This window comes from Amblyomma mixtum, chromosome 3 (assembly GCF_055824585.1).
Source record: "Amblyomma mixtum isolate Tamu chromosome 3, ASM5582458v1, whole genome shotgun sequence".
Lineage (NCBI taxonomy): Eukaryota > Metazoa > Arthropoda > Arachnida > Ixodida > Ixodidae > Amblyomma > Amblyomma mixtum.
In genome coordinates this window covers 79,309,410-79,336,282 of record NC_143014.1, presented here as the reverse complement: position 1 = coordinate 79,336,282, position 26,873 = coordinate 79,309,410, and the positions used below count along the sequence as shown (strand labels likewise).

At 43.4% G+C, this 26,873-nt stretch overlaps 1 protein-coding gene across 1 annotated transcript in view; it reads left to right on the top strand.

Annotated features, from left to right (window-relative positions):
- sl (small wing phospholipase C gamma 1) overlaps window positions 1-26,873 on the top strand; it is a 105,356-nt gene that overhangs the window by 7,111 nt on the left and 71,372 nt on the right. The window contains exons 7-16 of the mRNA XM_089579843.1: window positions 1,488-1,589; window positions 10,959-11,074; window positions 11,165-11,250; window positions 11,824-11,944; window positions 18,651-18,736; window positions 19,070-19,152; window positions 19,275-19,332; window positions 19,438-19,508; window positions 23,967-24,083; window positions 25,729-25,898. Of these exons, the coding sequence (XP_089435969.1) occupies window positions 1,488-1,589; window positions 10,959-11,074; window positions 11,165-11,250; window positions 11,824-11,944; window positions 18,651-18,736; window positions 19,070-19,152; window positions 19,275-19,332; window positions 19,438-19,508; window positions 23,967-24,083; window positions 25,729-25,898 (1,010 nt within the window). The remainder of the gene's footprint in view (window positions 1-1,487; window positions 1,590-10,958; window positions 11,075-11,164; window positions 11,251-11,823; window positions 11,945-18,650; window positions 18,737-19,069; window positions 19,153-19,274; window positions 19,333-19,437; window positions 19,509-23,966; window positions 24,084-25,728; window positions 25,899-26,873) is intronic.

The following is a 26,873-nucleotide window of genomic DNA, read 5'->3' as shown; positions in this document are numbered from 1 at the left end:
GTCTCGTTTGCGGTGAAACTGCGCACAGAGCTTGGGTATTGTGGTAACTTTTGTCTAGTAGTAAGTTTGACAATGATACTTACCTGGTTCAGCTGCGCATGACGCAAACCCGTAATCGTCTGCATCAAGATTGAGGAACTGAAAGTTGCCACTGGTGGGTTTTCATCGAAGGGCGATGGTGACACCATCTCATGTCTGCAGAGGAGAGCGCCACAGCGCGAAAGGCGCAGAGGTGAGAGTTACAAGTTGCGCGGATCCTTTGGTGGCACCACTGCTGCCGTTGGGTGGCAACCCGGCGCTGGCAGCTTTCAGTTTGTCGATCTCAGCGTAGTCTATTATGGGTCTGCATCATGCGTGGCTTAACTAGGTAAGTACTATTGTCACGCTTAAAGGGGCTCTGAAAGGGGCTCTTAGCAATGTTGCAGTATGCCTAGGTTGTTAAAGGACGCCACTTCACAAATATGCTCCAGTGAGAATTTTGTTAATGCATTTTGTGTAAGCTGAGTTATCTGTAGGTAAAATTTGAATTTCCACGTTTTTGCGCTTTTCTTTCTCTTCTCGTCACTTCTGCACACTGAAATGTCGCCGCTCCCACGCCAGTCCCACCCACTCGGCCCCTCCGCCAGCTGGCGACACGCTCAGGAGTACCCCGGGGAAGGGGGGGGGGGGGGGGGCGGAGCTTCATGGTAGCTGTGTGACGTCAGAAAGAGTTGACATGGCGAACCAATGATATCCCTCCGCTGCTGATGTAACGAGCGCTGAATGACGCGTTGCGCGCAGATTCGGGCGAAAGCCCGGCACCGATGGTCCCTCCAAGGCATAGATGCGCGAATTTTTAAAAATAAATTGTAAATGATCGGCTCGCTTTCGAGGTCTTGCATGATCGGTGCCTCTGCATAATGCAGGCGTATTGTGGCCAATCTCAAACACCCTTTTCTGGGACCCTTTAATATGAGGCAAAAGTTACCGCAATACCCAAGCTTTTTGCGCAGTTTCACTGCAAATGAGTTAGCGGTTGTGGTAGGAAAATTTGTCTTCACGATGAAGATGCATACTACTGTGTATTTTAGGTACTGAATCTTGATCTCACTTCTCAAATTATTGTTGAAAAAGTGTTTGTTTTGTCATTGTTTGGGGGGGGGGGGGGGGTTCTGCCTTCAGGTACATTTTCAAGGTCATTGTTATTGAGTAGTACTAGGTGAAATAAGCATCCTGGACTAATTGGCTTGTGCTTGGTAGTTCTCTGTGTGTGTGTGTGTGTTTTTTTTTTTCATCTTTCATTACTTAATGACCACATCAAATACTTAGTCAGTTTTTAACTGGGTAAGGCATAAAATGATTAAGAGCAATAAGATGTTTCTGACTGGTATTGTAAAGCACCTCAAAGCATGCCTGCATCATTTCCGTTCACCTTTTAGTAATACTTGTGTGCACCGAATGTCTCATGTATTACAGCATGGTTCCTAAAGCTGCTTTTTCTTTCCTAGGACACAGTGTTTGATGATGAGAGGGTAGTAAGCGAGTTCATGCGAGACTATCTGCAGGACCCTCTCCGGGATGCCCAAGAGCCATATTTCACTGTGCCTGAGGTTTGTCAGTCAAAGCATGTGAAATTTTATTTCGATATCCTGCCGGACAGCTGCCGTCATAGGGGGCTCTCAGAAAAAGACGCAAGGTGCAGCCCATATATATGACCAGACGTGCATATTCGTGTATAGGGTATATTATATGTATGTAGTCAGCCTCTTGCGGTCTGAAATAATTAAGGATTTCAGTTTATTTTCAAAATTATGGCACTGTCACAGTGACTTCTAAGAAATGGGCTGAGTTCTCATCTAATACATTGTTAAAGCGCTGTTTACAAAGTCACATACTAGAAAATTTCTCTATTTGTTATGACCAGCCAATTTCGGCAGTGATTTTGTTTTTCTCAAGCAGTTCTGCTTATTTTTTTCAAGCAGTTCTGCGTGTGATTTTTTATCTTGTTGTGGTACTCATGTATAGCAGTAGTACCCTGCTCATTAGTCACGAAATTGCCAGTACAGGAGAATAGGGTGGCCTCATTTATTGTGGCATGCATACCATAGTAGCTAGGCTAATCGCAATGCAGAGAGAAATGCGTATGCTATGCTGCTATGTTAGCAGAGCAACAAATAAGTATGGTTTCACTGTGTATCAGATTCAGGGAAGTACATAAACATGACCTTTGGCCTTTATCATGGGAAAGGCAGTGTTTAAAGAAATGTGGACTTCCAGTCCTCCACTTTTGGTGTGGAACCATTCTGAGGCTGCCTTTTAAATTGAAGGCATCTATATTTTCTTCTTTTTTTTTCCCCACTAAGCATGGGTATGTATTCCACGCCCTGTAGGGAACGATCCCTGAGTTGTTGCAGGAAGTAGAAAGACTTGGATAAGCTTATGGGAATTGAATTTTGGAGTGTCGAATTCATTTGCATAATTTGAAAAGTTTGACGGGCTGCTTATTCACCATCATTTACTTCATGCACCAAACAGTGATTTAATAGGTTATCTTGTGTTCCAGTGAATTATACTGCTATATTTTTTTAATCTGTGTAGCTGTACACAGTACACTACAGACACTTGTATCAGTTTTCTGAAAGCTATGTCCAGCAAGTGCACTGGATGTGCGTTAGTTGTGCCACCTGTTTGCCATTTCCACTAATGCTCCCACTGGGGGCAGCTGCAGTTCAGCTCTGTGTTTGTGGCTGCCTCTCTATACAAGCAGTCAAGGGAATTGATAGAGCTGTCATTTTTGCACCTGTTTTACGGTTTGAGAAATATTGGTCTCATGCAATGAAACATGTGCTTTCTATCTTGTTTCTGATACAGGTAAGGTATTCTTCCTGAGGATGTGCATTTCAAATCTGCCTTGAACTCTTGGAAAACTTCTTTGGGTTAAGCTTTTGTTTTATTCTTTGCTAATAGCACTATATGGCAACCTGGAGTTCTTTAATGTGCACCAAAATCTCAGTACGCAGTTGTTATTGCATTTCATCTGCATCAAAAAGCAGCTGCCATGGGCACAAGTCAATCTGTGAACTTGTGCTAGGTAACCAAACACCATAACCACTAAGCATTATGGTGTCAGGGCCACATTTAACGAAACCTATGTGTTGTAGCCTTTGGTGAAGGATTTAACAGAGCTTTGTAGTGTGACATCATGGTGAATAAAAGCACTGGCACAGTTATTTTGCACCTTGTACCACATGATAAGCAGGCAAGGGAAGGGAAATGAGGTGCTCATTATGACATACATATGAAGGAAGCCAACAGTCTTCGAAATGAAGGAGTGTAGGGAAAAAAATGTATTCTCTCTTTTTTTTAGATTTTTGGTGTTGATTAGTGGAAAATTAGCAGTGAAATTGTTTTATAGCTCATTACAAAGTAGAATAAAAAAAAAACAGCTGCATGCTGCCGGTTGGATCTGAACCCACAGAGGTCGTGGGGTCGGATCCCATCGGTGGCATGTGGCTGTTTTTTTTCCTTTCTAATCAATTACCTTTGAGCTGTAAAATACTGTTAATTTCCCATTGATCAGAAAAAAAAAACACTTCCCTATGTTCCCTAATTTCGATGGCTGTCGGCTTCCTTCATATGCATGTTTGAACCTGTTAATCCTGTTGGCACCAAGAACAGTCAGTCATGTCAGATGTTTAAATAGTTGAGTTTTTGCAAAACCAGCTGTGTCTCTTAGGCACTTGTTAAAGTGGTGAATGTAAACCATTCTACTTTTTTTCTAATGTCTTAGGTTTTGACCTGTTGATAGTTTGCCAAGTTTCAAAGCACGTAAAACTCGAAAATCGGCACTGTGAGCTACCATATTTACTCGCATAATTTGCGCACCTTTTTTTCCTAAAATTCAGGCTTCAAAAAGGGGGTGCGCAAATTACGTGGAGATTTTGCGAACATGTCCTAAAAAAACCCTACAAAGATCACAATGCGCAATGTATACGGTATATTGCTGCATGTAAATTGACCCCAGACTTGCGCCCCTTGCTGGCCAAAAAAAAAAAAACAGGTCGACTCAAAATGTAAGTCTATCCATCCTCCTTCTGATCTTCAAAAGCCTGCCGTGCACGCGCCCGTGTGTATGCTGGTGTGTTTGCACACCAGGGAGCGCAAAATATGCGAGTAAAAGTTTTTTTGTTTTTTTTTTCCAAAATATGAGTGAAAACTTGTGGGTGCGCAAATTACATGAGTAAATACAGTATTAACTATGAATATGCAGCCTGTGAGCTATTGATGCAAAGCCCTTCATATCTCAGTGCTTGTTGCAGTGTTCTCATAATCATTTTTTGTCAGTGGTTAACATTCATTTGCTTTATTACTGGCTTTCTTTCATCCGCTTTTCTTGCAAAGTAAAGTCGGTTTGTTAATATGTGGCTTTTTGCAGCAGCACTGATGCTTTGGTTGGTGCTGAATCATGGAGTGGCAGTGTTTAGTTTTGTTTGTGTAGTTGTTATGAACTCACTTTCTCTCGGAGCCCACGCAGGCAGAATTGAGGATTTTTCACCTTACAACTGAATGTTCTGGGGACAGCCAGACTAACATGCTTCGGCATAGTGTTTGCCAAATGTGTTAACAGTCTGTGTATGTGTTGAATATGTTTGTGTGTTGGATATAACATTCAGTGAGGGCGCAGTTTACACTGCTTGATGAGACTGTTGCAGGAATGCTTGTGCTTGTCCTTTCCTCGTAGCCGCCTCCTCCTCACAGTGCTAAGTGCTGCCAAGTGAGGTGAGGCAGAGAGCTTTGTGTAACAGTTACTGATCCTTTCCTTTGCGCATAACCATCTCTCTCTGGCAATGCTAAACGTGAGGATGTTCAACTGCCTGAGCGCTACTGTGCCTTTCCTCTGCTCATTACTCAGCTTCAGAGGATGACCAACTTTTTTCCTCCATCTGACCTCTCAGTAACTGGCTGTCACCTGTTAAAAGCTCGTCATTCATCATCATAACAGCAAAAGCATGTGGCCATCAGCTCAAGGGCCATTTTTTTTTTTTTTACTTAGGCCGTATGGAACATTTTTTTTGCCACGTTTTACAGGACATAGAAGTTAGCGCGTGTTCGGAGAAAATTCCAGCCTTTAGAGATTGGGCAGTGTTAAAACCTTGTGATGGCATTCAAGGAATAGAAAGGCTGTGTACTAGCAGCTGTCAGATGCAGTCTATTTGGTGTGACATTTGAAGCTTAACGTTCTTGTGCGACTACAGAATACAGGAATTTAATTGAAGGAACGCCGACCAAAAGGTTGTTGTTAATATGAAGACGAAGACGTTTCGGCTTCCATACGGAAGCCTTGATCACTCTCAGAGTGATCAGAGTGATCAAGGCTTCCGTATGGAAGCTGAAACGTCTTCGTCAGAGTGATCAAGGCTTCCGTATGGAAGCCGAAACGTCTTTGTCTTCATATTAACAACAACCTTTTGGTCGGCGTTCCTTCAATTAAATTCATGAATCTTCTACCCGACCAGACGAGTTTTTGTCGAACGTTAGATTTCTACAGAATACAGCGGATGTAGACACCGAACCACAGTTGATCACAAGTACTTGAGTGCACTAGCAACTGTAACTTGACAACATCAACATTGGAGAATGAACAAATGGTATTGTGTGAGTTACGGGAAAAACAACCACAGAATGAACAAATGATATTTTGTGAGTTACGGGAAAAACAACCACTATGGCAAGAGTTCTTTTTTTTTATTAATATGGTTCTGAAGCCTGGAAAAGAAGAAGAGAAAGGCATCTGGCAGTTAAGGAACTCTTAAACTCTTGCTGTATGGGTGATTTTTCCTGAAACTTGTACATTGTCGTTTGTTTATTGTTCAATGTTTATGTTGTGAAATTACAGCTGCTAGTGCTTGTGTTTAATTTTGTTTGTGGATCTGTGCCTGCTGTTGAGCTTCAGAAAGCATGCACTGTCTTTTGTAAAAAGTAATGACAAGTGCAGTCATGGCTGAAGCTTGCCTAACAAGTGATGCTGTACATATGCGCATGCAGGGGGCGCTGTTTTTGGAGCAAGTAAAGCATTACCTTGTTCCTGTTTGGATTAAAGTTGCAGAGAACAGAGCTGCATGTTGCTTTGCTGGTGATGCTGTAGGATTCAACAGAGCGAGGATGCATTGGGTGAATGAGCGCTCAAAATCAGAGTAATGTGCTTGGGAGGCGAAGTCACATTGCACCGGCAATTTCATCTGAGCTGGGACAAAGCTTTATTGCATCTGGTGTGCACTGTCGCTAGCTTTTCCCTTGCGTGTGCAACAGTTGTGCGAGGAATTCATTGTCTTGGACAGTGGTATTTTTGATTGCCACACAGTTTTTTTTTTCAGTGTATCTGTTCCCAGGCTCTCTTGCCACATTATGCTGGAAATTTTTTGTTATCTGTTTTTTGTTTGCTCATGTATTCTGCCCATTGGCAATGGATATTATAATTTGTTTGACTTGGCTCACTTTTATTTATTGTGCCAATGGGAACATAGAACGCACATTTGACATCTGATGTCCAGAAGCATAATGCTCTTAAAACTAAAGAAAATTGGGCACTGGAAATAGTTCGACTGACAGCGAAGGTAGCATTTGCTAGGTTGATCTCAAGAATGGATGTAATGAGCCAGTGTAGAAGTTTGGGCAAGTTGGTGGTAGATCATTCTTAAAACGGCGCAAAGAAAAAGACACGGATGCACAGAAAAGACATACACACGAGCGCTGACTTACAACTAACGATTTATTGCGAAGGCGCCCACTTTTATAGGCAGGTTGTGCAACAAACAAGAAAACATTGACAAAAGGCACAAAAAAGGGGGAAAAAGAAAACAAAGAAAATGTAAGAAAACTTATCATCTCTTAGCAGAAAGAAACATCATTTTTTTGTTTGTTGGATAAAAGCACTGATGGCACACTGACACACGTGTCCTTATTTGATAACATGTTGCAGGCCTCATCATTTCTGTAGTGAGCTGATCAGCATGTGAACCTATGACGTCACACTGATCAAAATCTGGATGAAACTTGTTACGTGTTTTACAGTGAGCAGCTAGATGGCCTTTCATGCCATTCTTCACATCATTTTTGTGCTCACGCAAGCGGTCATTTAGGCACCTGCTGGTTTGCCCAATATATGTTCGGCCACATTTCAGGGGAATTTCAAAGAAGTGACTTATGAAATTCCCCTGAAATGTGGCCGAACATATATTGGGCAAACCGGCAGGTGCCTAAATGACCGCTCGCGTGAGCACAAAAATGATGTGAAGAATGGCATGAAAGGCCATCTAGCTGCTCACTGTAAAACACGTAACAAGTTTCATCCAGATTTTGATCAGTGTGACGTCATAGGTTCGCATGCTGATCAGCTCACTACAGAAGTGATGAGGCCTGCAACATGTTATCAAATAAGGACACGTGTGTCAGTGTGCCATCAGTGCTTTTATCCAACAAAAAAATGTTTCTTTCTGCTAAGTGGTGAAACCTTTGTGATGATAAGTTTTCTTTGATTGCTCCTTTTTTCCTTTCTTGCGCCTTTTGTCAATGTTTTCTTGTCTGTTTGCACAACCTTCCTATAAAAGTGGGCTTCTGCGCAATAAATCATTAGTTGTATGTCAGCGCTCGTCTGCATCTCTTCTGTGCATCCATGTCTTTTTTTCACATTGTTTTAAGAATGGATGTAATGAATTGGGCTGTGTGCTGCATGGCTTTGGCACTGCGGTAGTGCAGCAAGACACAGGTGCATGAACAATTCACCGCCATGTTATTGCTTTGTTAGCATTTGCAGCATCTCACACACCCAGCCAGCAATGCGCACAGGTTATTGATAAGGTTTGGTGCCAGCCTGAAGTGGTTCATATTCCTGCTTTTGTGGTACTTTCTGGATATAAGACAAGTGAAATGCCACATAGATGAGGTTAGGTTTGAGTTATTCTGTATCCAGAAAATTTCTTGTAGTTTGGGAGGAATTAAGTAACTAGTCTTATTAATGGACTTTTGGTCAATCTGTTGTTATTAAATGACAGCCTACTAGCCTCTGTTAATTATTCCCTGAAGGAGCAAGTCATAATCCTAATGACGCACCACATGCACTTAATACCCTATTACAGGAGCACATAATGTTTTCCTAGCCTATTGCATGCTGCCACTGTACAGGTTTACTTCTGGTTCTTTTTTTTTGCTAGTGAAAGGAGTATGCTAAGTTCGACTTGTAGCAGATGTGATGCAGGGTGCCTTTGTTGTGCAGTGCGAACCTTTCCTGCTTGCCCTTGAGGAGCTTGCACAAGAGAGCACTGAAGCCGTACCACACTTGTATGAAAGCGCTGACAAAGCTTACAGTCAATTTCTTAGCACTTCGCTCATTTTACTTCTTGTTCACATGGTGTATTCTCGCTCTGTAGAGTCCTACAACGCTGTCAGTGAAGAAAGTGACCAACTTTGTTTGCATGGCCTTGTTTTGAGCTGGAACAAAAGAACAAGATGAATGTACTTCTCACTTTGAAAAGCTACATCACAAGAAGCACTGGCAAGTACAGGGCTAACACCCACTCAAGTTGTGATCAAGTTAGCTTTTACATCTCATTTAGGCTTCAGCTTGTAGTGGTGCTTGCAAGGCACTGAGTGCAGTTTTTGATCACCACTCTCACACTTCATAGAACCCTTCTTGCTATGCTCATGGTTGACAGGAAAAACAGTAAGGTAGTTAATGGATTCTTGTTTATCCACTAGAAAACAAATGCAATGGTAGCTGTGCCCACTTAAAAAATTTACAGGCCTCTTTTAACACTAGGTGCGGTCTAAAAGCTTCTGTATGCCTACCACTTTGTGTTATTTGGTCTCTTTGGCTCCTCAGCACTTCAATATATGGTACTGCTACTTGGCAACCCTTTGGACGCCTTGCTTGAGGCTTGCTCTTTTGACTCGGTAGCATCTTCTACAGAGTCATCGTTACTTGATAAGCCTGTAAAAGCGTCTCGTGTTCAGTCGGGGGCAGTTTGCTGAAAAGCGTCTTTCCTCTCTGGCAAGGGCCACATCTTCATGTATGGCATCATGGTCTATAACAAACTGCAGTTCACAGACAATACGTCTGACGTGACTGGAAATTTTTCTGCTTGTTTATTGCAAGCAGCCACTTTGCCAACTCCCTTTGGTCTACCACAGTACTTTCTTGCTCTATCTTTGTGACCCACATCTTACTACATCATGCCTAATGTCAAGAGTTCAGGTGCTATGGTGCAAATAACAAATTGGTTGATTTAAGTTTGGCTGTTTGGTTTAGAAAATTCCTTTCCACACAGGGAATGTGTGTAAGCATTTACAAAATAACCAGTTATGTGTTAGTACTGAAGAAATTAAAATTTTCAGGAGTTAAGTTAGTTTCTTTAGGGGAATTGATTGACATGCTCATCAGCGGCTGTTTCCATGTGCTCATCATTTTGAGTGGTGTATTGCTGTCCACTACTTACATATACATGGTTGGAGTCATTTCTGAGCAGATGGCCTTGTGTGTAATAACGTGTCTATAGATCTGCTTGTAAGCAGCTTTGTGGCAGTAGCCTGATCATGTTACTTCAATGGTCTCGACTGTGTACACTCGCCATCAAAAGTAAATGGAAGGCGACTTTGTCAAAAAAATTTAATTTCTTTAAATCTAAAGCATAATGGTCCATGCTTGTTGGCACACAGTGCAATTCGCAAAATCACAATTAGGCTGCACATATCTATTCAAGGATGCATGAATTTGGGGGCCAATGATTAAATTTTTTCGTGAATATTGCCTTCCATTTACTTTTGACAGCACCTGTGCATAATGTTCACAGTACTTATGTTACATGGCCGCCGCGGTGGCTCAGTGGCTATGGTGCTCGGCTGCTGGCCCGAAAGACGTGGGTTCGATCCCGGCCGCGGCGGCTGGAATTTCTTTGGAGGAGAAATTCTAGAGGCCCGTGTACTGTGCGATGTCAGTGCACGTTAAAGAACCCCAGGTGGTCGAAATTTCCGGAGCCCTTCACTACGGCGTCTCTCATAGCCTCAGTCGCTTTGGGACGTTAAACCCCATAAACCAAACCAAACTTATGTTACATGTATGTTGATTAAGCTGAAAATTTGAAAGTGCAGGCAGTCTTAGCGGTCATGAATGCAGGCACTGTAAGGAATTAGTCTCTTCTAGTTATTTATTTTTATGTGAGGTAATTATCTTTAATAGTGCATCCAGTTATCTTAATGAATAAATGCTTAACATCAGCATCTAAAGTCAGCTTAAACTGATTAGAAATAGCAAACTTGCTAAATTACGTTTAGGCTCTCTTGGAACATTTATAGATTGGTTGGTTTGGTTGGTTTATGGGGTTTAACGTCCCAAAGCGACTAAGGCTATGAGAGACGCCGTAGTGGAGGGCTCCGGAAATTTAGACCACCTGGGGTTCTTTTAACGTGCACTGACATCGCACAGTACACGGGCCTCGAATTTCTCCTCCAAAGAAATTCGGCCGCCGCGGCCAGGATCGAACCCGCGTCTTTCGGGCCAGCAGCCGAGCACCATAGCCACTGAGCCACCGCGGCGGCTCCGGAACATTTATAGAGATAGCTGATTATGAAAATGATGTGTGCTGTTCTGATAGTCTTCTGCGCATGCTCTCAGTTGTTTGGTAAAATATAAGGATTTTGAGTCACGTGGTTGGGCTTCCCGACACATTTCAATTTGTATTTCAATTTGTAGTCTTATTTGTTTAAATGTGGTATTTTTGTGGGTTGATAAAGTGGAAGCTATGTCTTCTAGGCTTTCTGGGAAGTGACTGGGGCTTCTTTTGGCTTAGACAAAAAGCAAAAAGGTTTTTGGGAGGACTTACTTGACATGGAGTAATCTCCTAATTTTTTTCAGATGGCCCGGAGTACTTACAAAAACTTCACATGCTAAGCTGGAATGCTAATTGCTTCTCTCTTGACTGTTCCAGTTCCTGGATTACTTGTTTTCCAAGCAGAATGAGTTGTGGGATAGCCAGCATAACAAAGTCAATCAAGACATGACGCGACCCCTGACACACTACTGGGTAGCCTCCTCACACAACACGTAGGATTTATCTTGCATTCTCTCTGCTCTTTTGGCATGTGCTGAAGGGTGGCAAAGAATAATTTGCATGGTTTGGAAATTTGTATCTAGGTACCTCACGGGAGACCAAGTGAAGAGCGAGTCTTCAGTTGAAGCTTATGCAAGGTGTCTGACAATGAGTTGCCGATGTATTGAATGTAAGTAGGGATACTGTGTGTGTGCTTCCTTCATACCAGAGAGGTGTTTGTTATTTTGCTGGGGGCTTTTTTTCTTATAACTACTATTTAAAATGGTAAAGTTTTTGTTGTACAGTTTGATATCATTGCAGGTTATAAACATGTTTGCGTGCCTTTTAGAGCGAAAGTCCTACTCCTCCCGTTCTTCAAGGTCATGTCTGTATGAAAAGCGACCTTGGGAGGCATCAGGACGCAAAATAAAAATAAAAAAATGAAATAAAAACATAAATTAAGTGAAACAAAAATCTAAAAAAACAATCAACAAAAATAAACAATTAAAAATAAAATAAATAACCAGCAGCTTTCGCTCTGCATTAAGGTTCGGCAGAATTGTGATGAACCTGCGTCAGCTTTTTCCTTGTGGCATCGTGTACAAAAAGGGTAGCGCTAACCACCTCGAACACATCTACTTATTATCGATGTCCTGATTAAGTTTTATAGCAAGGTCTCTGAGAAAATGAGCAGTCTGCAGTTATTGTACTTGATCTTGCCATCTGACGATTACTCACTTTTAATGTTATTCTTTTCCTTCAGTGGACTGCTGGGACGGACCGGATGGTATGCCTTATGTCTACCATGGCCACACTTTGACAACAAAAATCAGGTTCATTGACGTCATCAAGACAATCAAAGACCATGCATTTGTCGTTTCTGAGTAAGTAGCTTTCTTTTTCCTAAGTGAAGAGTGAAGCATACCAGAAGCTTGGAAGAACGCTAACATTATCTTAATTCATAAGAATGGAGACGTCACGGACTTGAAAAATTACATACCGATCAGCTTAATGTCCGTTGCCTACAGGGTATGTACTAAGGTAATCGCTAATACAGTGAGGACAATATACCATATTCACGCTATCAGTTAGGTGACAGAGAAATGCGTAGAATATGATCAACCCCTATTTATAGCCTTCATTGATTACGAGAAACCATTTGACTCAGTGGAAACTTCAGCTGTCATGCAGGCATTGCGGAGTCAGGGTGTAGAAGAGTGTTAAAGGGACACTGGAGCACTTTTTATGGAAATTGGGCTGGCAGTGGCGTCCTATAGTTTTTCATGCTGTATGCTCGAATATCGAACCAAATAAGTCAAAACCAAGCGTGAGTTGCCTTTTTTAGCAGAAATATTCGGCCTGCGCCGTGGGGCGCTCCGCCGCCTGTGATTGGTCACGGAGGTCGTGACAACACATTGAGGACCGGAGAAGCTGCCGATATGGATCCGGCGCTGCGTTGAGTGCAGATCGCAGCTTTCCGTGGTGTTGTAAAAGTGGGTATGGCTACTATTTTTTCCCTGATCTCCAAAGAAAAGGATACTACAGTTTGTTCATTGCAAGTATCACCTGAAACCAAGAAAGACGCAATAAAAAAATTCTACGCCTAGCACAAGCATACGCCAGTGTGAAAGACATGTATGCATTCCATGCGTAAAAGATGCCTGCACAACCTTGGCTCATATTCTTGGAAAGGAGGGGGTGCGAACAATACTCAAGCAGATTACCACCACCGGACACCTCCTGGCTCGCTCGAAAGAGCGTCATCCTAATGAAAAGGCCCAAGGCATTGTGTACAAAAAACTCTTCTCTCGGTACCCAGCGTTGTAGGTTGAGGCAACAAAGTATTTCAAGGAAACGATGAAGCAGCACAAAGCTGGCGTCAAAATGAGCGAAGCGCAGTCGCCAAGCATTGCGAGACGTGACCACAAGATAGTGATGCAATTATTGTGCGCTAGAAACAAAGACAAATCCGCGCACAAGGCTGCTGCTTCAGTCATGGCGCCTTCAGCAGATGCCGGGAAATATTAATTGCTTCCTTGGAAACGTACGCCGTTCCTAGATCTGCACTTTAGGTTCAGTGACCTGTTGGTCATTTTATGTGTGTTTAAAAGCCAAGGTGCAACTCGCTCGCTGCCACAACTTGATGAAGAAACCGAGCAAAGTTTCAAAACGTCGTGTTTTTTTGCACAAGCTTGGTTGGCTTTTATTTCTCTCTTAAATTTGCATCCGAAATCAGACAGACCTCTGTCGAACGCTTTCATTTTAATCACTTAGTTACGATTATAGTGATGAGACAGCAACGGGTGGAAAAAAGGAGATGCCGCATATATGAGTAGCTTCGATGCTTGCTTGCTTGGACGCGTCGAACCGAGTCTTGCTGAGCACGCTGCAGGTGGTCTGGCTGCACCTAAGCTGAGGAGAGCGACACATGCTTGAGCCTCTATAAGGGTTCTGCAGGGGCTAAGTGAGCATGTTTCTACTTTTAGAAGAGGCACTTCGTTGGAATGGTGACACACCTCTCATGCGCGAGAAAATCGAGGGAACTGTGTCATGGTTCAGCCATGCCTTTTTGACAGAAATCTCTGCATGCAGCCGCTCTTACGAAAGTGCACGAGCAGAGTACGCTTGCTTTGGTTGGCTTGAATTCTTCGTCACAGCAGCGAGCGCTTGCTCACGTGCTTATGATCTTGCGGAAAACAGCGGAAGACGACACAGTCACAGCCGTAGTTGTTCGTGGACACGAACGCAGAGTAGTACCTCGTGTTGAACCTGATGCTCAAGGTCAGCTGACATGCTCTGTACGTCACAACGCATGCAGCACGAGAAACAACGCTCGCTGAAAGCTCGCTCGGGTGCGCTGAAGTATCCCCGGCTCCTCAACGTGGCGTCACGTTGGCCGACATGGACAAGGTTTCCCTCTCCGCTGTTCTCCTCTCCTGCGCTCGCGCAGAGTGTGGGAGATTTAGACATCGCGCTTTCAATTGGTGATTGCGCCACTGTTTTAGCCAAAATCGAAAAAATAATTTCACAGACGTGATCAGCAACGACACTACTTCAAAACTCTAGAAGATAAGCTGATTTGAAAACCGCCTCAGTATCCCTTTAAGTGAAAATGTTAGAAATTTATAACGATTGCACAGCTACCATAGTCCTCTATAAAGTCAGCAATAAAATTCCAATAAGGAAAGATGTCAGGCAGGGAGACACAATCTCACCAATGCTATTCACCGCCTGTTTACAGGAGGTATTCTGGGGCCTGAAATGGGAACAGTTGGGGATAAGAGTAAATGGAGAATATTTAGTAATCTGCGATTCGCTGATAACATTGCCCTGTTAAGTCACTCAGGACATGAACTGCAAAGTATGATCAATGAGTTAGACAGGCAGAGCAGAACGGTGGGGCTAAAAATTAACATGCAGAAAACCAAAGTAATGTTTAACAGTCTAGCAAGGGAACAGCAGTTCGCAATTGGTAGCGAGGTGCTGGAAGTAGTAAGAGAATATGTCTACTTAGGGGAGGTAGTGACCGTCGATCTGGATCATGAGAGGGAAATAACTAGAAGAATAGGAATGGGGTGCAGCGCATATGGCAGGTTCTCTCAGATCATGAGTAGAAGTTTACCAATATCCCTCAAGAGAAAAGTATACAACAGCTGTATCTTACCAGTACTCACCTATGGGGCAGAAACGTGGAGGCTAACGATGAGGGTTCAGCTTAAGTTAAGGACAACGCAGCGAGCTATGGAAAGAAAAATGATAGGTGTAACGTTAAGAGACCGGAAGCGGGCGGAGTGGGTGAGGGAACAAATGCAGGTTAATTACATCCCAGTGGAAATCAAGAGGAAGAAATGGGCTTGGGCAGGGCATGTAATGCGAATAACCACTGGTCCTTAAGGGTAATGGAGTGGACTCCGAGAGAAGGCAAGCGTAGCAAGGGGTGGCAGAAAGTTAGGTGGGCGGGTGAGATTAAGAAGTTTGCAGGGATACGGTGGCTGCTGCTGGCAAAGGACAGGGTTAATTGGAGAGACACGGGAGAGGCCTTTGCCCTGCAGTGGGTCACGCTGATGGTGATGATAATGAAGTGAAGAGTGCATTACTAGTGCTACTGCATCTGATTTGCTGAACTGACTTTGATCAGTATAAGGGGTAATACAGTGGAACACAGTTGAGACATTTATATGGCTCCAAATGGTGTCAATATAGTCGTGATTTGATTTGAAAGTAGATGTAGTTTCAGGAACAGCGTGTTTTGCAGATGCCATGCCATTCTGTCTGCATCCACTTTATATATTTACACTTGAGTTAGTCACAGATTTTCAGTTGTTTCGAACAGGGTTGAAGTAGAAGACGAAAGGGCATGCTGGCTATGTTTGCTCTGATTTGCACACAAACGGGCGCACTCATATTGAACATCAGTTGAGCTGGAAAACGTTGTCTGTCAAGTGTATTTGCGCATTAGTGTCCGTGTATTTGTGCCTACTATGTTGAAAACTACCCTGTGAAATAATTCTAGCTGAAAGGAAGTTACAGCACCCTTTTAAAGCATCTGTGCAGCTAATACTGCTTAACAGGATTGTGTTTTGGGCAAAGTGGTGATCCATTCTAAAAGGATACTTCAGTGCAGCAACATGGGACAAGACACTTTTTTTACTGTGCCTTTTAAAATTTCTGACCTGTGGCTATTGGCATGCTAGGCATCAACTTTTTTTGGCAGTGAAGGGAAGACTACAGGAGCAGAGCGTCTGAAACTGTCACTGTGCCAAATGGCTAGGCTAGATGACGGAGAGCCTGCCTGCCTGGCGCGTTGCTGTATGTACGGTTGCTTTGCTCTATCACTGATGTAGCTGGCGCCATCTACGGAAGCTTCGTTTAACAAGATGTGTCCGGTAAATTCGTTGTAATCAAGGTAACTGTTGGAAATAATGTTATAAATATGTCTTGAACAACACGTTACCAGTACATTATGCTGTAAGAGGAAATGGGCTCTTGAAAACTTGTTTTTTGTTTATCAACTTATCCTGCTGAAACTTGGTATGCTGGTGTATCATATAGTGCCATATAGATTTCAGATATCTCACCTGGGAGGAAATACTACTGCATAAACGCGTGTAAGGGCTGCACCCGTGTATGGGCTGCACCCCGTTTTCCCGAAGGAAATGTTAAAAAAAAAATATATCCGTGTAAGGGCCGCACTTGAACTTTCCATGGCCTAGGCGGGAATAGCCTTCTGAATGCACGTGCCGTGGCCGCCGCGATCAGCTCTGGCTGCGAGCAATGGTGCACTTGATCGCGGAGGCCACGCACACGCACTTGAGCTTCCAAGTGCCGTTTATGGATAACGCCTGAGGCCGCGGTCATCTTCATCATCGTCAACTTTTTTCTCTGCCACAACCTCCCGCTGTCCACATCGGCATCAGTATCGCCAACTCCAGCCTTTTGTGGCGTGTTAGCGCGTTCACCGTAGTAGTTGTGGTGGTTGTGGCTTTTGCGTGCTTCCGCTGAGCTTTGCAGTTTTAGCTCGATGGGCAAGCACCTTAATAGCTATACACGGCTGGGAGTTGGCTCTCGAACATGGCAAGCGTGTGGCGGATAGGAAATTCGACGTGGCTGAGAAGTACGTCCGATGATGGTGCAGCCAAAAGGATGCATTGAGAAACACAAGCTGCAAAAAGCGCGCTTTGCGGCTATGCGTTGACAGTGAACATGCTGCGCGGCTTCTTTTGGGATGAGCGTGCACCAGAACACAGCACCAGCTCAGAGTCGAAATACTCCGTGAATGACCATTGAACATAGAATAAATGTCGCTCATTCCCTGATTGATATGTTTTTACTTAAAAAAAAAATCCTTTTTTTTTTTTTTGCACATCGCGTGTATGGGCCGCACCCTGAAAATAATTGGCCCTTGAACCTGGAAAGAAAAGTGCGGTACTATTTGGCAAAATAAAATTCTAATTAGATCATTTCTTATAGGCCTTATGGTAATTTCTCAGTTAAAAGATGCTTTTTTAAGAATATGTAGACATTTCCAAAGGTCCATCGCACATCCTAAAGCTTTCCTTTTTCCCTTAAACATAATATATTAGCTATTAGGTCAGGTGTGAGCGAATTCCGACCACACAGTTTTTTCTTTCAGTCTTTTTATTTCTTTATTATCATCAACAAAATGAATTTATAGGCTTTTTCGTAGTTTTAGGATGTATATTTGGGGGCCTTTGCAAATGTCTGCATATTCTTAAAGAAGCTTTTTTAACTGAGAAATTACCATAACAGTCCGTAAGAAAGATCTAATCAAGATATGTTATTTTACCATATATTTCCTTTCAAGTGAGATATTTGAAATCTAAATGCATATTGGAAATCAGCATTTTATGATATACCGACATGCTAAGTTTGAAGGAAGATATGGCGACAAATAAAAAAAGTTTTTAAGACCCTCATGCCCCCTTAAGAGAAAACCGTTTCGCTCTAGGTTTCGCTCTTTTGCAAAATCAGCAGTCAGATTTGTTGCGGAGTATAGGCAGGAGTGGCTTGGCCAGGGTAGTCTGCGGTAAGCAGCATGAAAATCTTTATTCTCCATGCATGAAAGGAGTGATCTGTGAGACCCCGTTTACTTGTGGCCTGGCCAGTTTTATGTTGGACAAATCGGGAGGTGCATCAATGACCAGTTAAGAGATCATGCCACTTCTTTTGCTGTGGGTAGCAGAGCACACCTGCGAGCGCATTGTACAGCTTGCGACTACACTTCAGTCTCTGGTGACACAGATTTTAGGAAGGAAGAAAGATTGATCAGAAAAGATATATTTGAGGCTGCTGTCATACTTCGTGCAGGAGCGGATGCATGTGTGAGTGTGCCATCATTCGCGTTGCTTGGCAAAGATGTAGTTCCTTTCTGACAACCAAGGGGTTTTTCCCCCCTTGATTTTTTTTTTTTTCACACGGCTTGCTTTCACTATCGTTTGCATAATTTTTTTTTGTTTTCCTGTTGCAGCACATTTTTGTTTATTTGCTTTGGTGCACCCATAAAAGCATATCTGGGGAAAAATCCGCCGTGCTTGCTCAGTGGTTATGGCGCTCGGCTGCTGACCCGAAAGACGCGGGTTCGATCCCGGCCGCGGCAGTAGCATTTCGATGGAGGCTAATGCTAGAGGCCCGTGTACTGTGTGATGTCAGTGCACGTTACAAGAACTTCAGGTGGTCTAAATTTCTGGAGACCTTCACTACGGCGTCCCTCACAGCCTGAGTCGCTTTGGGATGTTAAAACCCCAATAACCAATATCTGGGGAAAATATTAGGCAAAAGAAAGGTGCTCTGTGCTCTATGCTCTATTCTCAGTCTTGTCGTGTGTTGCGACACCGAAACACACATTCACAAATACTCTGAATTCGGTCTGCAAGATATGAATTCCATTACATACATGTGCTGCGGACACAAGCAACAAAGAACAGAAGCGCACACAACTGGCGATGTGCATTTCTGTTCTTCATCCCTTGTGTCTTTTGCGCTATGCGTGTCATGGAATACCGACATGCCCAAGCATCCATCCTTGGTATGAATTTTACGTGCTGAATTCAGTTTGTGAATTTTCTGCAGGTATCCAGTAATTTTGTCTATTGAAAATCACTGCACCTTGCCGCAACAAAGAAAAATGGCAAACTTGTTTCAAGAGGTGTTTGGAGGTAAGCAGAATGCCGTCGTTTGGACAGTTCTTTTCATTATGGTAAGGACATGTAGACTGGTGCTGTTAAAATTGTAGTAGGCTCAGGATTGCAGGTTTTTCCACTGGGTATAACCTAGAAGACATTTTTTATTCATTTGAGTCTTATTATACCAGTCTTAGTAAGATTACCTGTGGCTTGTGGCATTGTTCATTAAAAGTAATGTCAAGCAAAATCCAGACTGCACAAGCTAATTTTTAAGCCTGCTAAAGTTGAGCATATTTGAGCTTTCTCCTTTGTTGTGTCATTCAGTATGCCATTGTATTTATTTTTAAGGCACCTCTTAAATTGCAGAGATGCTTCTGACTCAGCCTATTGAACGAGATGGCACGAAGATGCCTTCTCCTGAGCAGCTCAAATGGAAAGTTATCATCAAGGTAGGAATTCTGTTGGTATGGATTCTGGAATGAAATGCTAAAACCAAACAGCTTGCCCTGTAGTAATGAAGTTATAGTTGTCTGACCCCTGTTTCTATTTGTTTGTTTTTGTTATGATGTAGCATAAAAAGCTTCCAGAAGGAACTGATGACAAAGTCATTGTCAACAGGAGCGATGAAAGTAAGTGGTGGCTGTCTATGGCAGCCGACAACTGCTTGTCTTTGTTTAGCTTAGCATATTTGAAGTGAAATTACTTTATTTATACCTTTGAAATATTGTTAACAGGTGGCCAAGAGACTGATGTCAGCAATGCTGTGAAGAATGGCATTCTTTATCTTGAAGATCCGGTTGATAAAGTAAGTAGGGTAGTGTAGTGTTTTAAATGCCGTGTATTCTAAACGGGCCCTGAATCGTTTTTTGAGTGTTGGAAGTAAACGCATCCAGCTGGTGGTGCCTGTGTCTGTAAACGTTTCAGCTAAGTTTTATTGTGCTCTGTAGTGCGAAACGCTCACAAACGTAATACAAAGTTTTTCTTTGTTCTTCATAGTGATAACCTTCGCAGTGCTTTTTGATCTGCGAAATGGGGTCAATTTGTTGCCATGGGCAAGAGCTGGCACTCTTGACATGAATGATTGGGTGCTGTTGGTCGATTTTCTAGATGTCATCAGCATGAAACCTGCATGAAAGCTGATGAAGTTTTATAAAAAAAGTGTGCACTTGTATTGCTAATGTAAAGTATGATCTTCTGCTTAAGCCTGCCTGAACTTGCCCACGCTCCTTTTCTTTTTTGGTACCACTATTGCTGCTGTGGCTGTTAGGCTTGTTTGGACGTGACATTGCTGTTATTCTGGATGCAGCTCCCAGAGGTGCTTTCGAGAGAAAAGGGAAGAGAGATTTAAGTTAAGGAAAGTGATAAAAGCCAAGTGTTGCACCTTCAGTTTCTCCAGTTGTCGTCACTGCTTAGGCAAAGTTCATTTGGGAAGACATGGCTTCTAATACATAGTACTGCTTTTAAGTCATTCCTTGAAATAAAGATATGTTTCAGGGCCCCTATTACCGTTTACTGTGCTGGGCTGGATGTGCAGTGAAATCTTGTTAATTCGAACTTTAAGGGACCACAAAAAATCTGAATTGTTCAAAGGTTGAGGTATCACATGCCCCCCAAAAAACTGCCAGTAGCAAATTTATTTAGCAAAAAACTCTCCAACGTGTGTCTGCTTTAGAGTTAAGTGCCGTCAGATGCTTTCCTGCATTCACACTGTTGGGAATGTTGAATGCAGAATTGCCTCAAAATGGTGTGGGCCTCCGTGGCCTCTTTCACCCAGGAATTAAGACTGCTCGCATGCGGCGGCCTCACACGCGAGGGGGCTGCACCACACAAATGACGAGTGTGCATTTTCGTCGCACTGGAAGAGCGAAAGAATTATGCAGGTGGAAGCGATGGGAGCACACAGCAGTGCTAGAATAGCGAGATGCTTTCTAAGAAGAAAAAGATAAGACAAGTGACGTGCCAGAGTCCAAAACAGCATGCAACCGAGCTGTGCTACAGTAGAAGCTCGATGATACGATCCCGGTTGATACGAGTTTCGGGATAAATGTCCTGGCCAGAGTGCATTGGCGGACATTTGGATGTTACAAACAACCGCCCTCCCCACTGCGGATGATACGCACGTGCGAGCTGCAACCGCGCCCTTGAGCACCAATATTTGTTTCCAGTACATCGCTGATGCCATGATTGCCAGTAGTGCGGTGCGCACCGCAGGCAATAAGTGGTGGCGCACGCCCGTAAGTAAACCCCCTCAGCCGAAATCAGATTCGCATAAATTCTTCCTACAAATTTTGTTCATTTTTTCATTTTTAATATTTTTCGTGGCTCTGCGAGGTTCTTATGATCGAGATTCTACTGCAGCTAGGTGATGCGTGGCCAGCAACCGCTGTCGCTGCAGGCTTGTGATAAAGCTGGAAAACAAACTATGCAGCTTAACTCTTTTCCAGCCTAACGATGGTGGCCCTTCAATATTTGTCCTGCCTATCATTGCACGCGCCAGGCAATTCAGGCTTGAGTACCGGTAGTTGGACCATTGCATGCTGTGCTGGTCATAACTCGGCACGGTTCCACTTTAGGAGGCGGTCAAAAATGGCCAGTATGAACCCAGCAGTGTCCAAACTAACGAGCGTCTGACGCCATAGGCTTACATAGGCATAGGCTGGGACCATGCTGGCATTTTGATTGTCCAGATTTCCAAATTAATGGGATTTGAATTCATGATGTTTTAGGTTAACATGGCTGATAAGAAAATTAATGGAGCTACCGTATTTACCCGAACGTAATGCTACCTCTATTGTAACGCAAGGGCCGACTTCATGGGCTCGAAATGGGCGGGAAAAAAAGAAACACTATTGTAACGTGGTGGCTGGCATTGTGGGCGTGTAAAGAAAAACAAAAAAAAGAGAGAATGGGAATGTAATGTTGAAAACATTGCTGCAGTATATGAAAGATGAGTAAAAGTTTACAAACAAAAGTACCTCAACAAATGACTTTCATGCACCCTTTTTGTTTCAAGAGAGCTTCACAAAAGACGAAGTACGAAGATAAGTACGTAGTCCCGCTGCGCCATCACCGCGTCAACCGTGTGCATTATATGCCTTGCTGTAAAAACCAAACTTCTCCCAGTCGCTCAACAGAGCGGCGACTCATGCCTCCCGAACGTTGGTAGCTATCTCAGCAACATTGAATTGAACTGTTATGTTGCGTGGAGCGATAAGAAAATTTCACAAGTTCAATGTCGCTGAAAAGTAGTGTGAACACCTTTTCGCATGCAATAGCAATGGCAAGCTTTCCATGCACCCGAAACGGATTACTGCCATTAGCATGCAACTTCAGTGGTGCTGCAAACATTGACGGAGTCTGCCGAACTTTCAGAAAATGAAATGCAGGCCTTTATGATGCCTTCAAGTAGCGCGCATTCTATCGCATATCCTTGGGATGATGCGTCGAGTCTGCGCTCAGTACGCAAGTGTGCCGTCTCCGGCAAGGAGTTTGACTGCTTGGCCGCTGCTCCGATATATGTTGATCGGTATTTGTGTCTCAGAGTTTCTGTGGTCGACCAATACGGCATTCTAACTTTTTTTATTCCGAAAGCAATACTGCTCGAGGTTTCCGCTCTTGGCCGTCGTCCCGGAGAATCCACCATTGACCTTTAGCGTGACCTATGTGTGGCGTCATACCAGCTGTGGAAAAGCGGCCCCCCCCAACTCGGCTCGTCGCGATCGTCCCAGCGAATCCTCCATGCCGCGGCTGCGCCCCGCTGCCGCGAGGGGCGCTTGCTGTACGTGACGTCATGCCAGCTGTGGAAAAGCGCCCCCCAACTTGGCTCGTCGCAGTCGTCCCAGCGAATCCTCCATGATATGTTGGATGATGTGTATAAGGTGAAGCTGCAACAATGTGCTGCAGCTAAGAAGCGGCGGCGTGCGGAAGAAACGGATAAAGAGTGGGAACAACGTTTAGCTAAACGGCGTGCATATTATGCAGCCAGGCGAATGCGTTCAACATCTCTTGATCTGGGTGCTTGGTTTCGCAATCCACTAGGCTTAACCAAGCTAAGCCTCTGCCAATTTTTTTTCTCCATTTATCTTAAGTTGGGGGCTGAATTGCATTACGTATGAACCAATATGCTAGTAAATATGGCATAGTTTGCTTTTGTCTCCATGTAATATTTGATTTTAACACGAATATAAGTTGTTTTTTTTTACCAAATATAGAAACGTGCACTTCTATTTTTGGTTAAAAAGAAACTTGTCTCATTCGAGTAATTTTGGTGCTGTTGTGTCTAAAAACTCTCATTGAAAACAGTTGCATAGCTTATGTTTTTTTTGCCAAGAAAGAATAAATTTAAAGTAGCTTTCTGCATGAGAACCATGGTAGAAAGCCCTTACAGAACCGTTTGATTTGATGTGACCAGAGCTGGTCTGGTGAAGCACCAAGCTGTAATGGTAGAGATTTGAGCAGTCAGTCTTGAATGCATCAGTCTTAAATGCAGCAGCTCCTCGTTGCACACTTCTTCATTCTTTCTTTCTTTTTCTTCATTTGCTGACTTGAAGAACTGCCCCATTTCTTTGTTCCATCAACAGCACTCAACGGGGTGGATTCGTGATGGAATTGGCACGAAAAAAAAAAAAGTGGCTGTGGCTTAACTCAGCTGAGCCATGATATGCAGACTGAAAGCTCTGTCAGCAAGCACTGCAATTATAGGTATTAGCGAGAGCAAATAACGTGATGCATAACGTGCCACAAGTGTAGGAGAGAGTGTCCAGAGCGGTGGTCGGCGCAGCGGTGGGCGGATGTGACTGCCAAGCGCAAGAGCGAGTCACGTGACACATCACATGCCACAACTGGCGAGGAGGAGCGGCCGAGCAGCAGCCAGCGCAGCGGCGGACACGTGACTGCCAAGCGCGCAGCTATGGCGTCTGCGAGTCACACGGCATGACGTCATAGCCACATGCGGCACGCCTCCCATGAGGTCAAGTCTAAGCCAGTTGACCTTCAGGCTCTGCGTGGGAGGAGTATAGCTTTTCGCTCTAAAACGAGGACAAAGGAAGGATGACATGACACAAGCGTCGTCCTTATTCTTGTGTCCTTGTTCTTTGCACTACTTCCATCATTAGTCCAATCTGACTAGCCCAGCTTTCCACATTGGGTGGTACAGGTTTCTTGAACCTCATTTGTTAAAATTCAAGCTTGCTTGGCAATGAGAAATTTTTTTCTGCCAAGACAGTGGACAGTATTCACGTGTGTGTCTGTGCGTGTTTTCCAGGAGTGGCGGGCACACTTCTTTATGCTGACTCAAAATCGGATGTATTATGCTGAGGAACAGCAAATGCAAGATGAGGAGGAGGAAGGAGATGGTACTGAGCTGCAGGAGCAGCGGGAGGTAAGTTCCATGTGTGTGATCGTTAGAATTGCACCATGAGATACAGTATAGTAGTTCTCTGTTTTTGGTCAAGTTAGGTGCACACACATTGTTATGCTAGGGCCTGATGGGGCAGAGAGCAGAAACAAGTTGTGCTGAACAGCATGCTTCATATTAAACATAAATTTTAGCGTCATGTGCCACTGAAGCTCGTGCTTGTTGTGAGCCTATCATCATTGCCCATCCTGTTGGGTTGTTTCTAAATGGTTTTTACCCAGAACAGTTTTTGTCTTTTTCTACATTCTTGATGTTTGAGCTATTTATTCTGGCCATAGCTATTTTTCATTTATTGTAAACGTTGTAGGGCCCAGCTTCAGTGAATTCAAATCGTCTTTGTAGTGGATACGAAGATAATATTTCAAGATAAGATGATAGATAAGGCGGTGATATCTCACCTTAACATTTATTTGGCATGTTGAAATGTTATTTTTAGAAGTTCCACAGATTAGCACTCCGTTTTAAACGTGAGAGCATTAATACCCTCATGTCAGAAAAATATCTGGCTTCGTCCTTGCCGACCGTTTGAAGTCTCGCAGCTGGAGTGGCTGGAGCAACCGGCCTTAATTGACCGGTGTGAGACATTGTGGTGCCATCACAACTTCCCCTTCAAATTGTGAGCAAACTGACCACCGTGGCAGGTGGCAATTAGATTAATGATTGGCCGCGAGAGGTTGCTTGGGAATAGTGTCCTGGGTCGCACAAGTTCCATTGGTGCCAGCACCTGCCATCGCAGGGCAATGGCGCATCCCTTAACTGCTGCACCACTGCTCCAGGAGTGGTATGAGGGCTCCCAGGGATCTTTGAATGTAAAGTCGAGAATTACCATTTTCAAATATATGGTCATTAAACCATTAACGCTATTGGTTATATCCCCATGGTGGAGCTTTTTTTTCTTATTTTTTGTGTATGCATAATATTTTCATTGCTAAGTGTAATACTTTTCAAAATCGTCTTTGTGTTGGCTGTAATGCTGTTATCCATGTTAGGGATGATTCTGTTAGTAGCATGGTTTTGGTTACTTATTTGGGTCTCATATGTGCAATATTTTGAGTGCATCATTTCTGAAACAAATAAATTTAAAAAAGGTGCACGTTAGAATTGGGCAAATACAGCAAGGTGTGAATGTCTTAAAATTCTTTCATTTTAATTTTAAATCAGTAACTTAGAGCCCTGTGGCATAATTGATATATAAGGAGGCCTTTTGGAGCTTTCCTACCATTTTAGTAGTGCTACTTGTATGTTGGGGGCAAATGAGATGAGGAAGTTTGCAGGGACAGGGTGGCTGCAGCTGACGTGAGACAGGATTCACTGGATGTCGTTGGGAGAGGCCTTTGTCTTGCTGTCGACCTAGTTGGGTAGCTGTTGCTGCTGGTGGTGATGCTTATATATTTTGAGATGAAAAAAAAAATTTTCTACACATGAGTGCCAATCATTAGCATCTCAGTTGCTGTTCTTGATTCGTCAAGCTACATAGCAGTAAAGATGCACAGAGCCAGAATTTAATTACTGTATTGGTTTTGTTGTATCATTGCCAGTAAAGAGTTGAAGTGTTTATTTGCCGTTCATTTTTACGGGTGAGAGTGATACTTTGTCTTCATTGGGTCAGGGCGTGCCCAGTGAAGAGCTGCACTTTGGAGAGAAATGGTTCCATGGCAAGTTGGCTGGCGGTCGTCTCAAGGCCCAGGAGCTGCTCCAGCAGCATGCCCACTTGGGTGATGGCACTTTTTTGGTGCGCGAGAGTGACACCTTCGTTGGTGACTACTCCCTCTCCTTCTGGTTAGTCATTCTGCTGTCTTTCTAGGCCATCCCAAGGATTGCCTTGGTGCAGTGTGCACTTACTGCTAAGTTTATTCTGCGTCTAGTGTGTGTATGCCACATTTTCCTATTCGTTCTGTACCTCTGCTGTGCAGCCGATTTAATGTAGTTTTCTATTAATGATATCCTTATGTCATTTATTTATCATCACAGTGAGCTATTTAATGTCACTCACCAGAAACTGCATTCGTAGCATATGTGTTTGAGAAAGCCATGCATGATTATTTTGAGACAGGATGTGCTGTCTCAATGGAAAAGCTAAAGCAATACTAGTAAGCAGTTCTTTAGTTGTGGGTGAATATTCTAGTTTTAAATAATTGAATAATAGGCAGCCACGTATGTAAATTAGCGTTGTGAATGGCTAGTGTTGGATTAGTGAGTAACACGGATTGCATTTAGTTACTGCACAAACATAACCTCCATGGTAAATGTTAACCATGTTGCAAATCTCGGTCATTACCTTGCTTTGATCATAATCTGCCTGAAGGTGTGCCGTGTATTTTACCTCTTTTTTGAAACCATGGCCAATGCAGTTGTTATTATTGCGAGGCAGTCAACTGTAGAGTCTGCCTTCATAATGCATTGTGCATCTTGTGAGTTGGTGTTACGATTGGTGCACCCAAGGCATATGTTCCTTCGTGGCTATCACAGAGCAGAGAAGGCATTCCGAGAGGAATCAAGTCATTGGATGTACTATAATGGCCCATTTCATGGGCAAATGTGCTAATACCTGTCTTTTGTCCTGCATTTGGTACTGATTGTTAAGAATTTCGTCAAACCTTAGACATAAACTTGTGCCAATGATAAGCTGCAAAAAATGAGGCAGCGTTGCTCTGAAGCCCTCCAGCAGTCCAGCACCTAATTAGCCTGTGGATCTCCATGTATGCACATCACACATGCTTGTTTTCTTTACCTTTCCTTACTTATTTTCTTTAC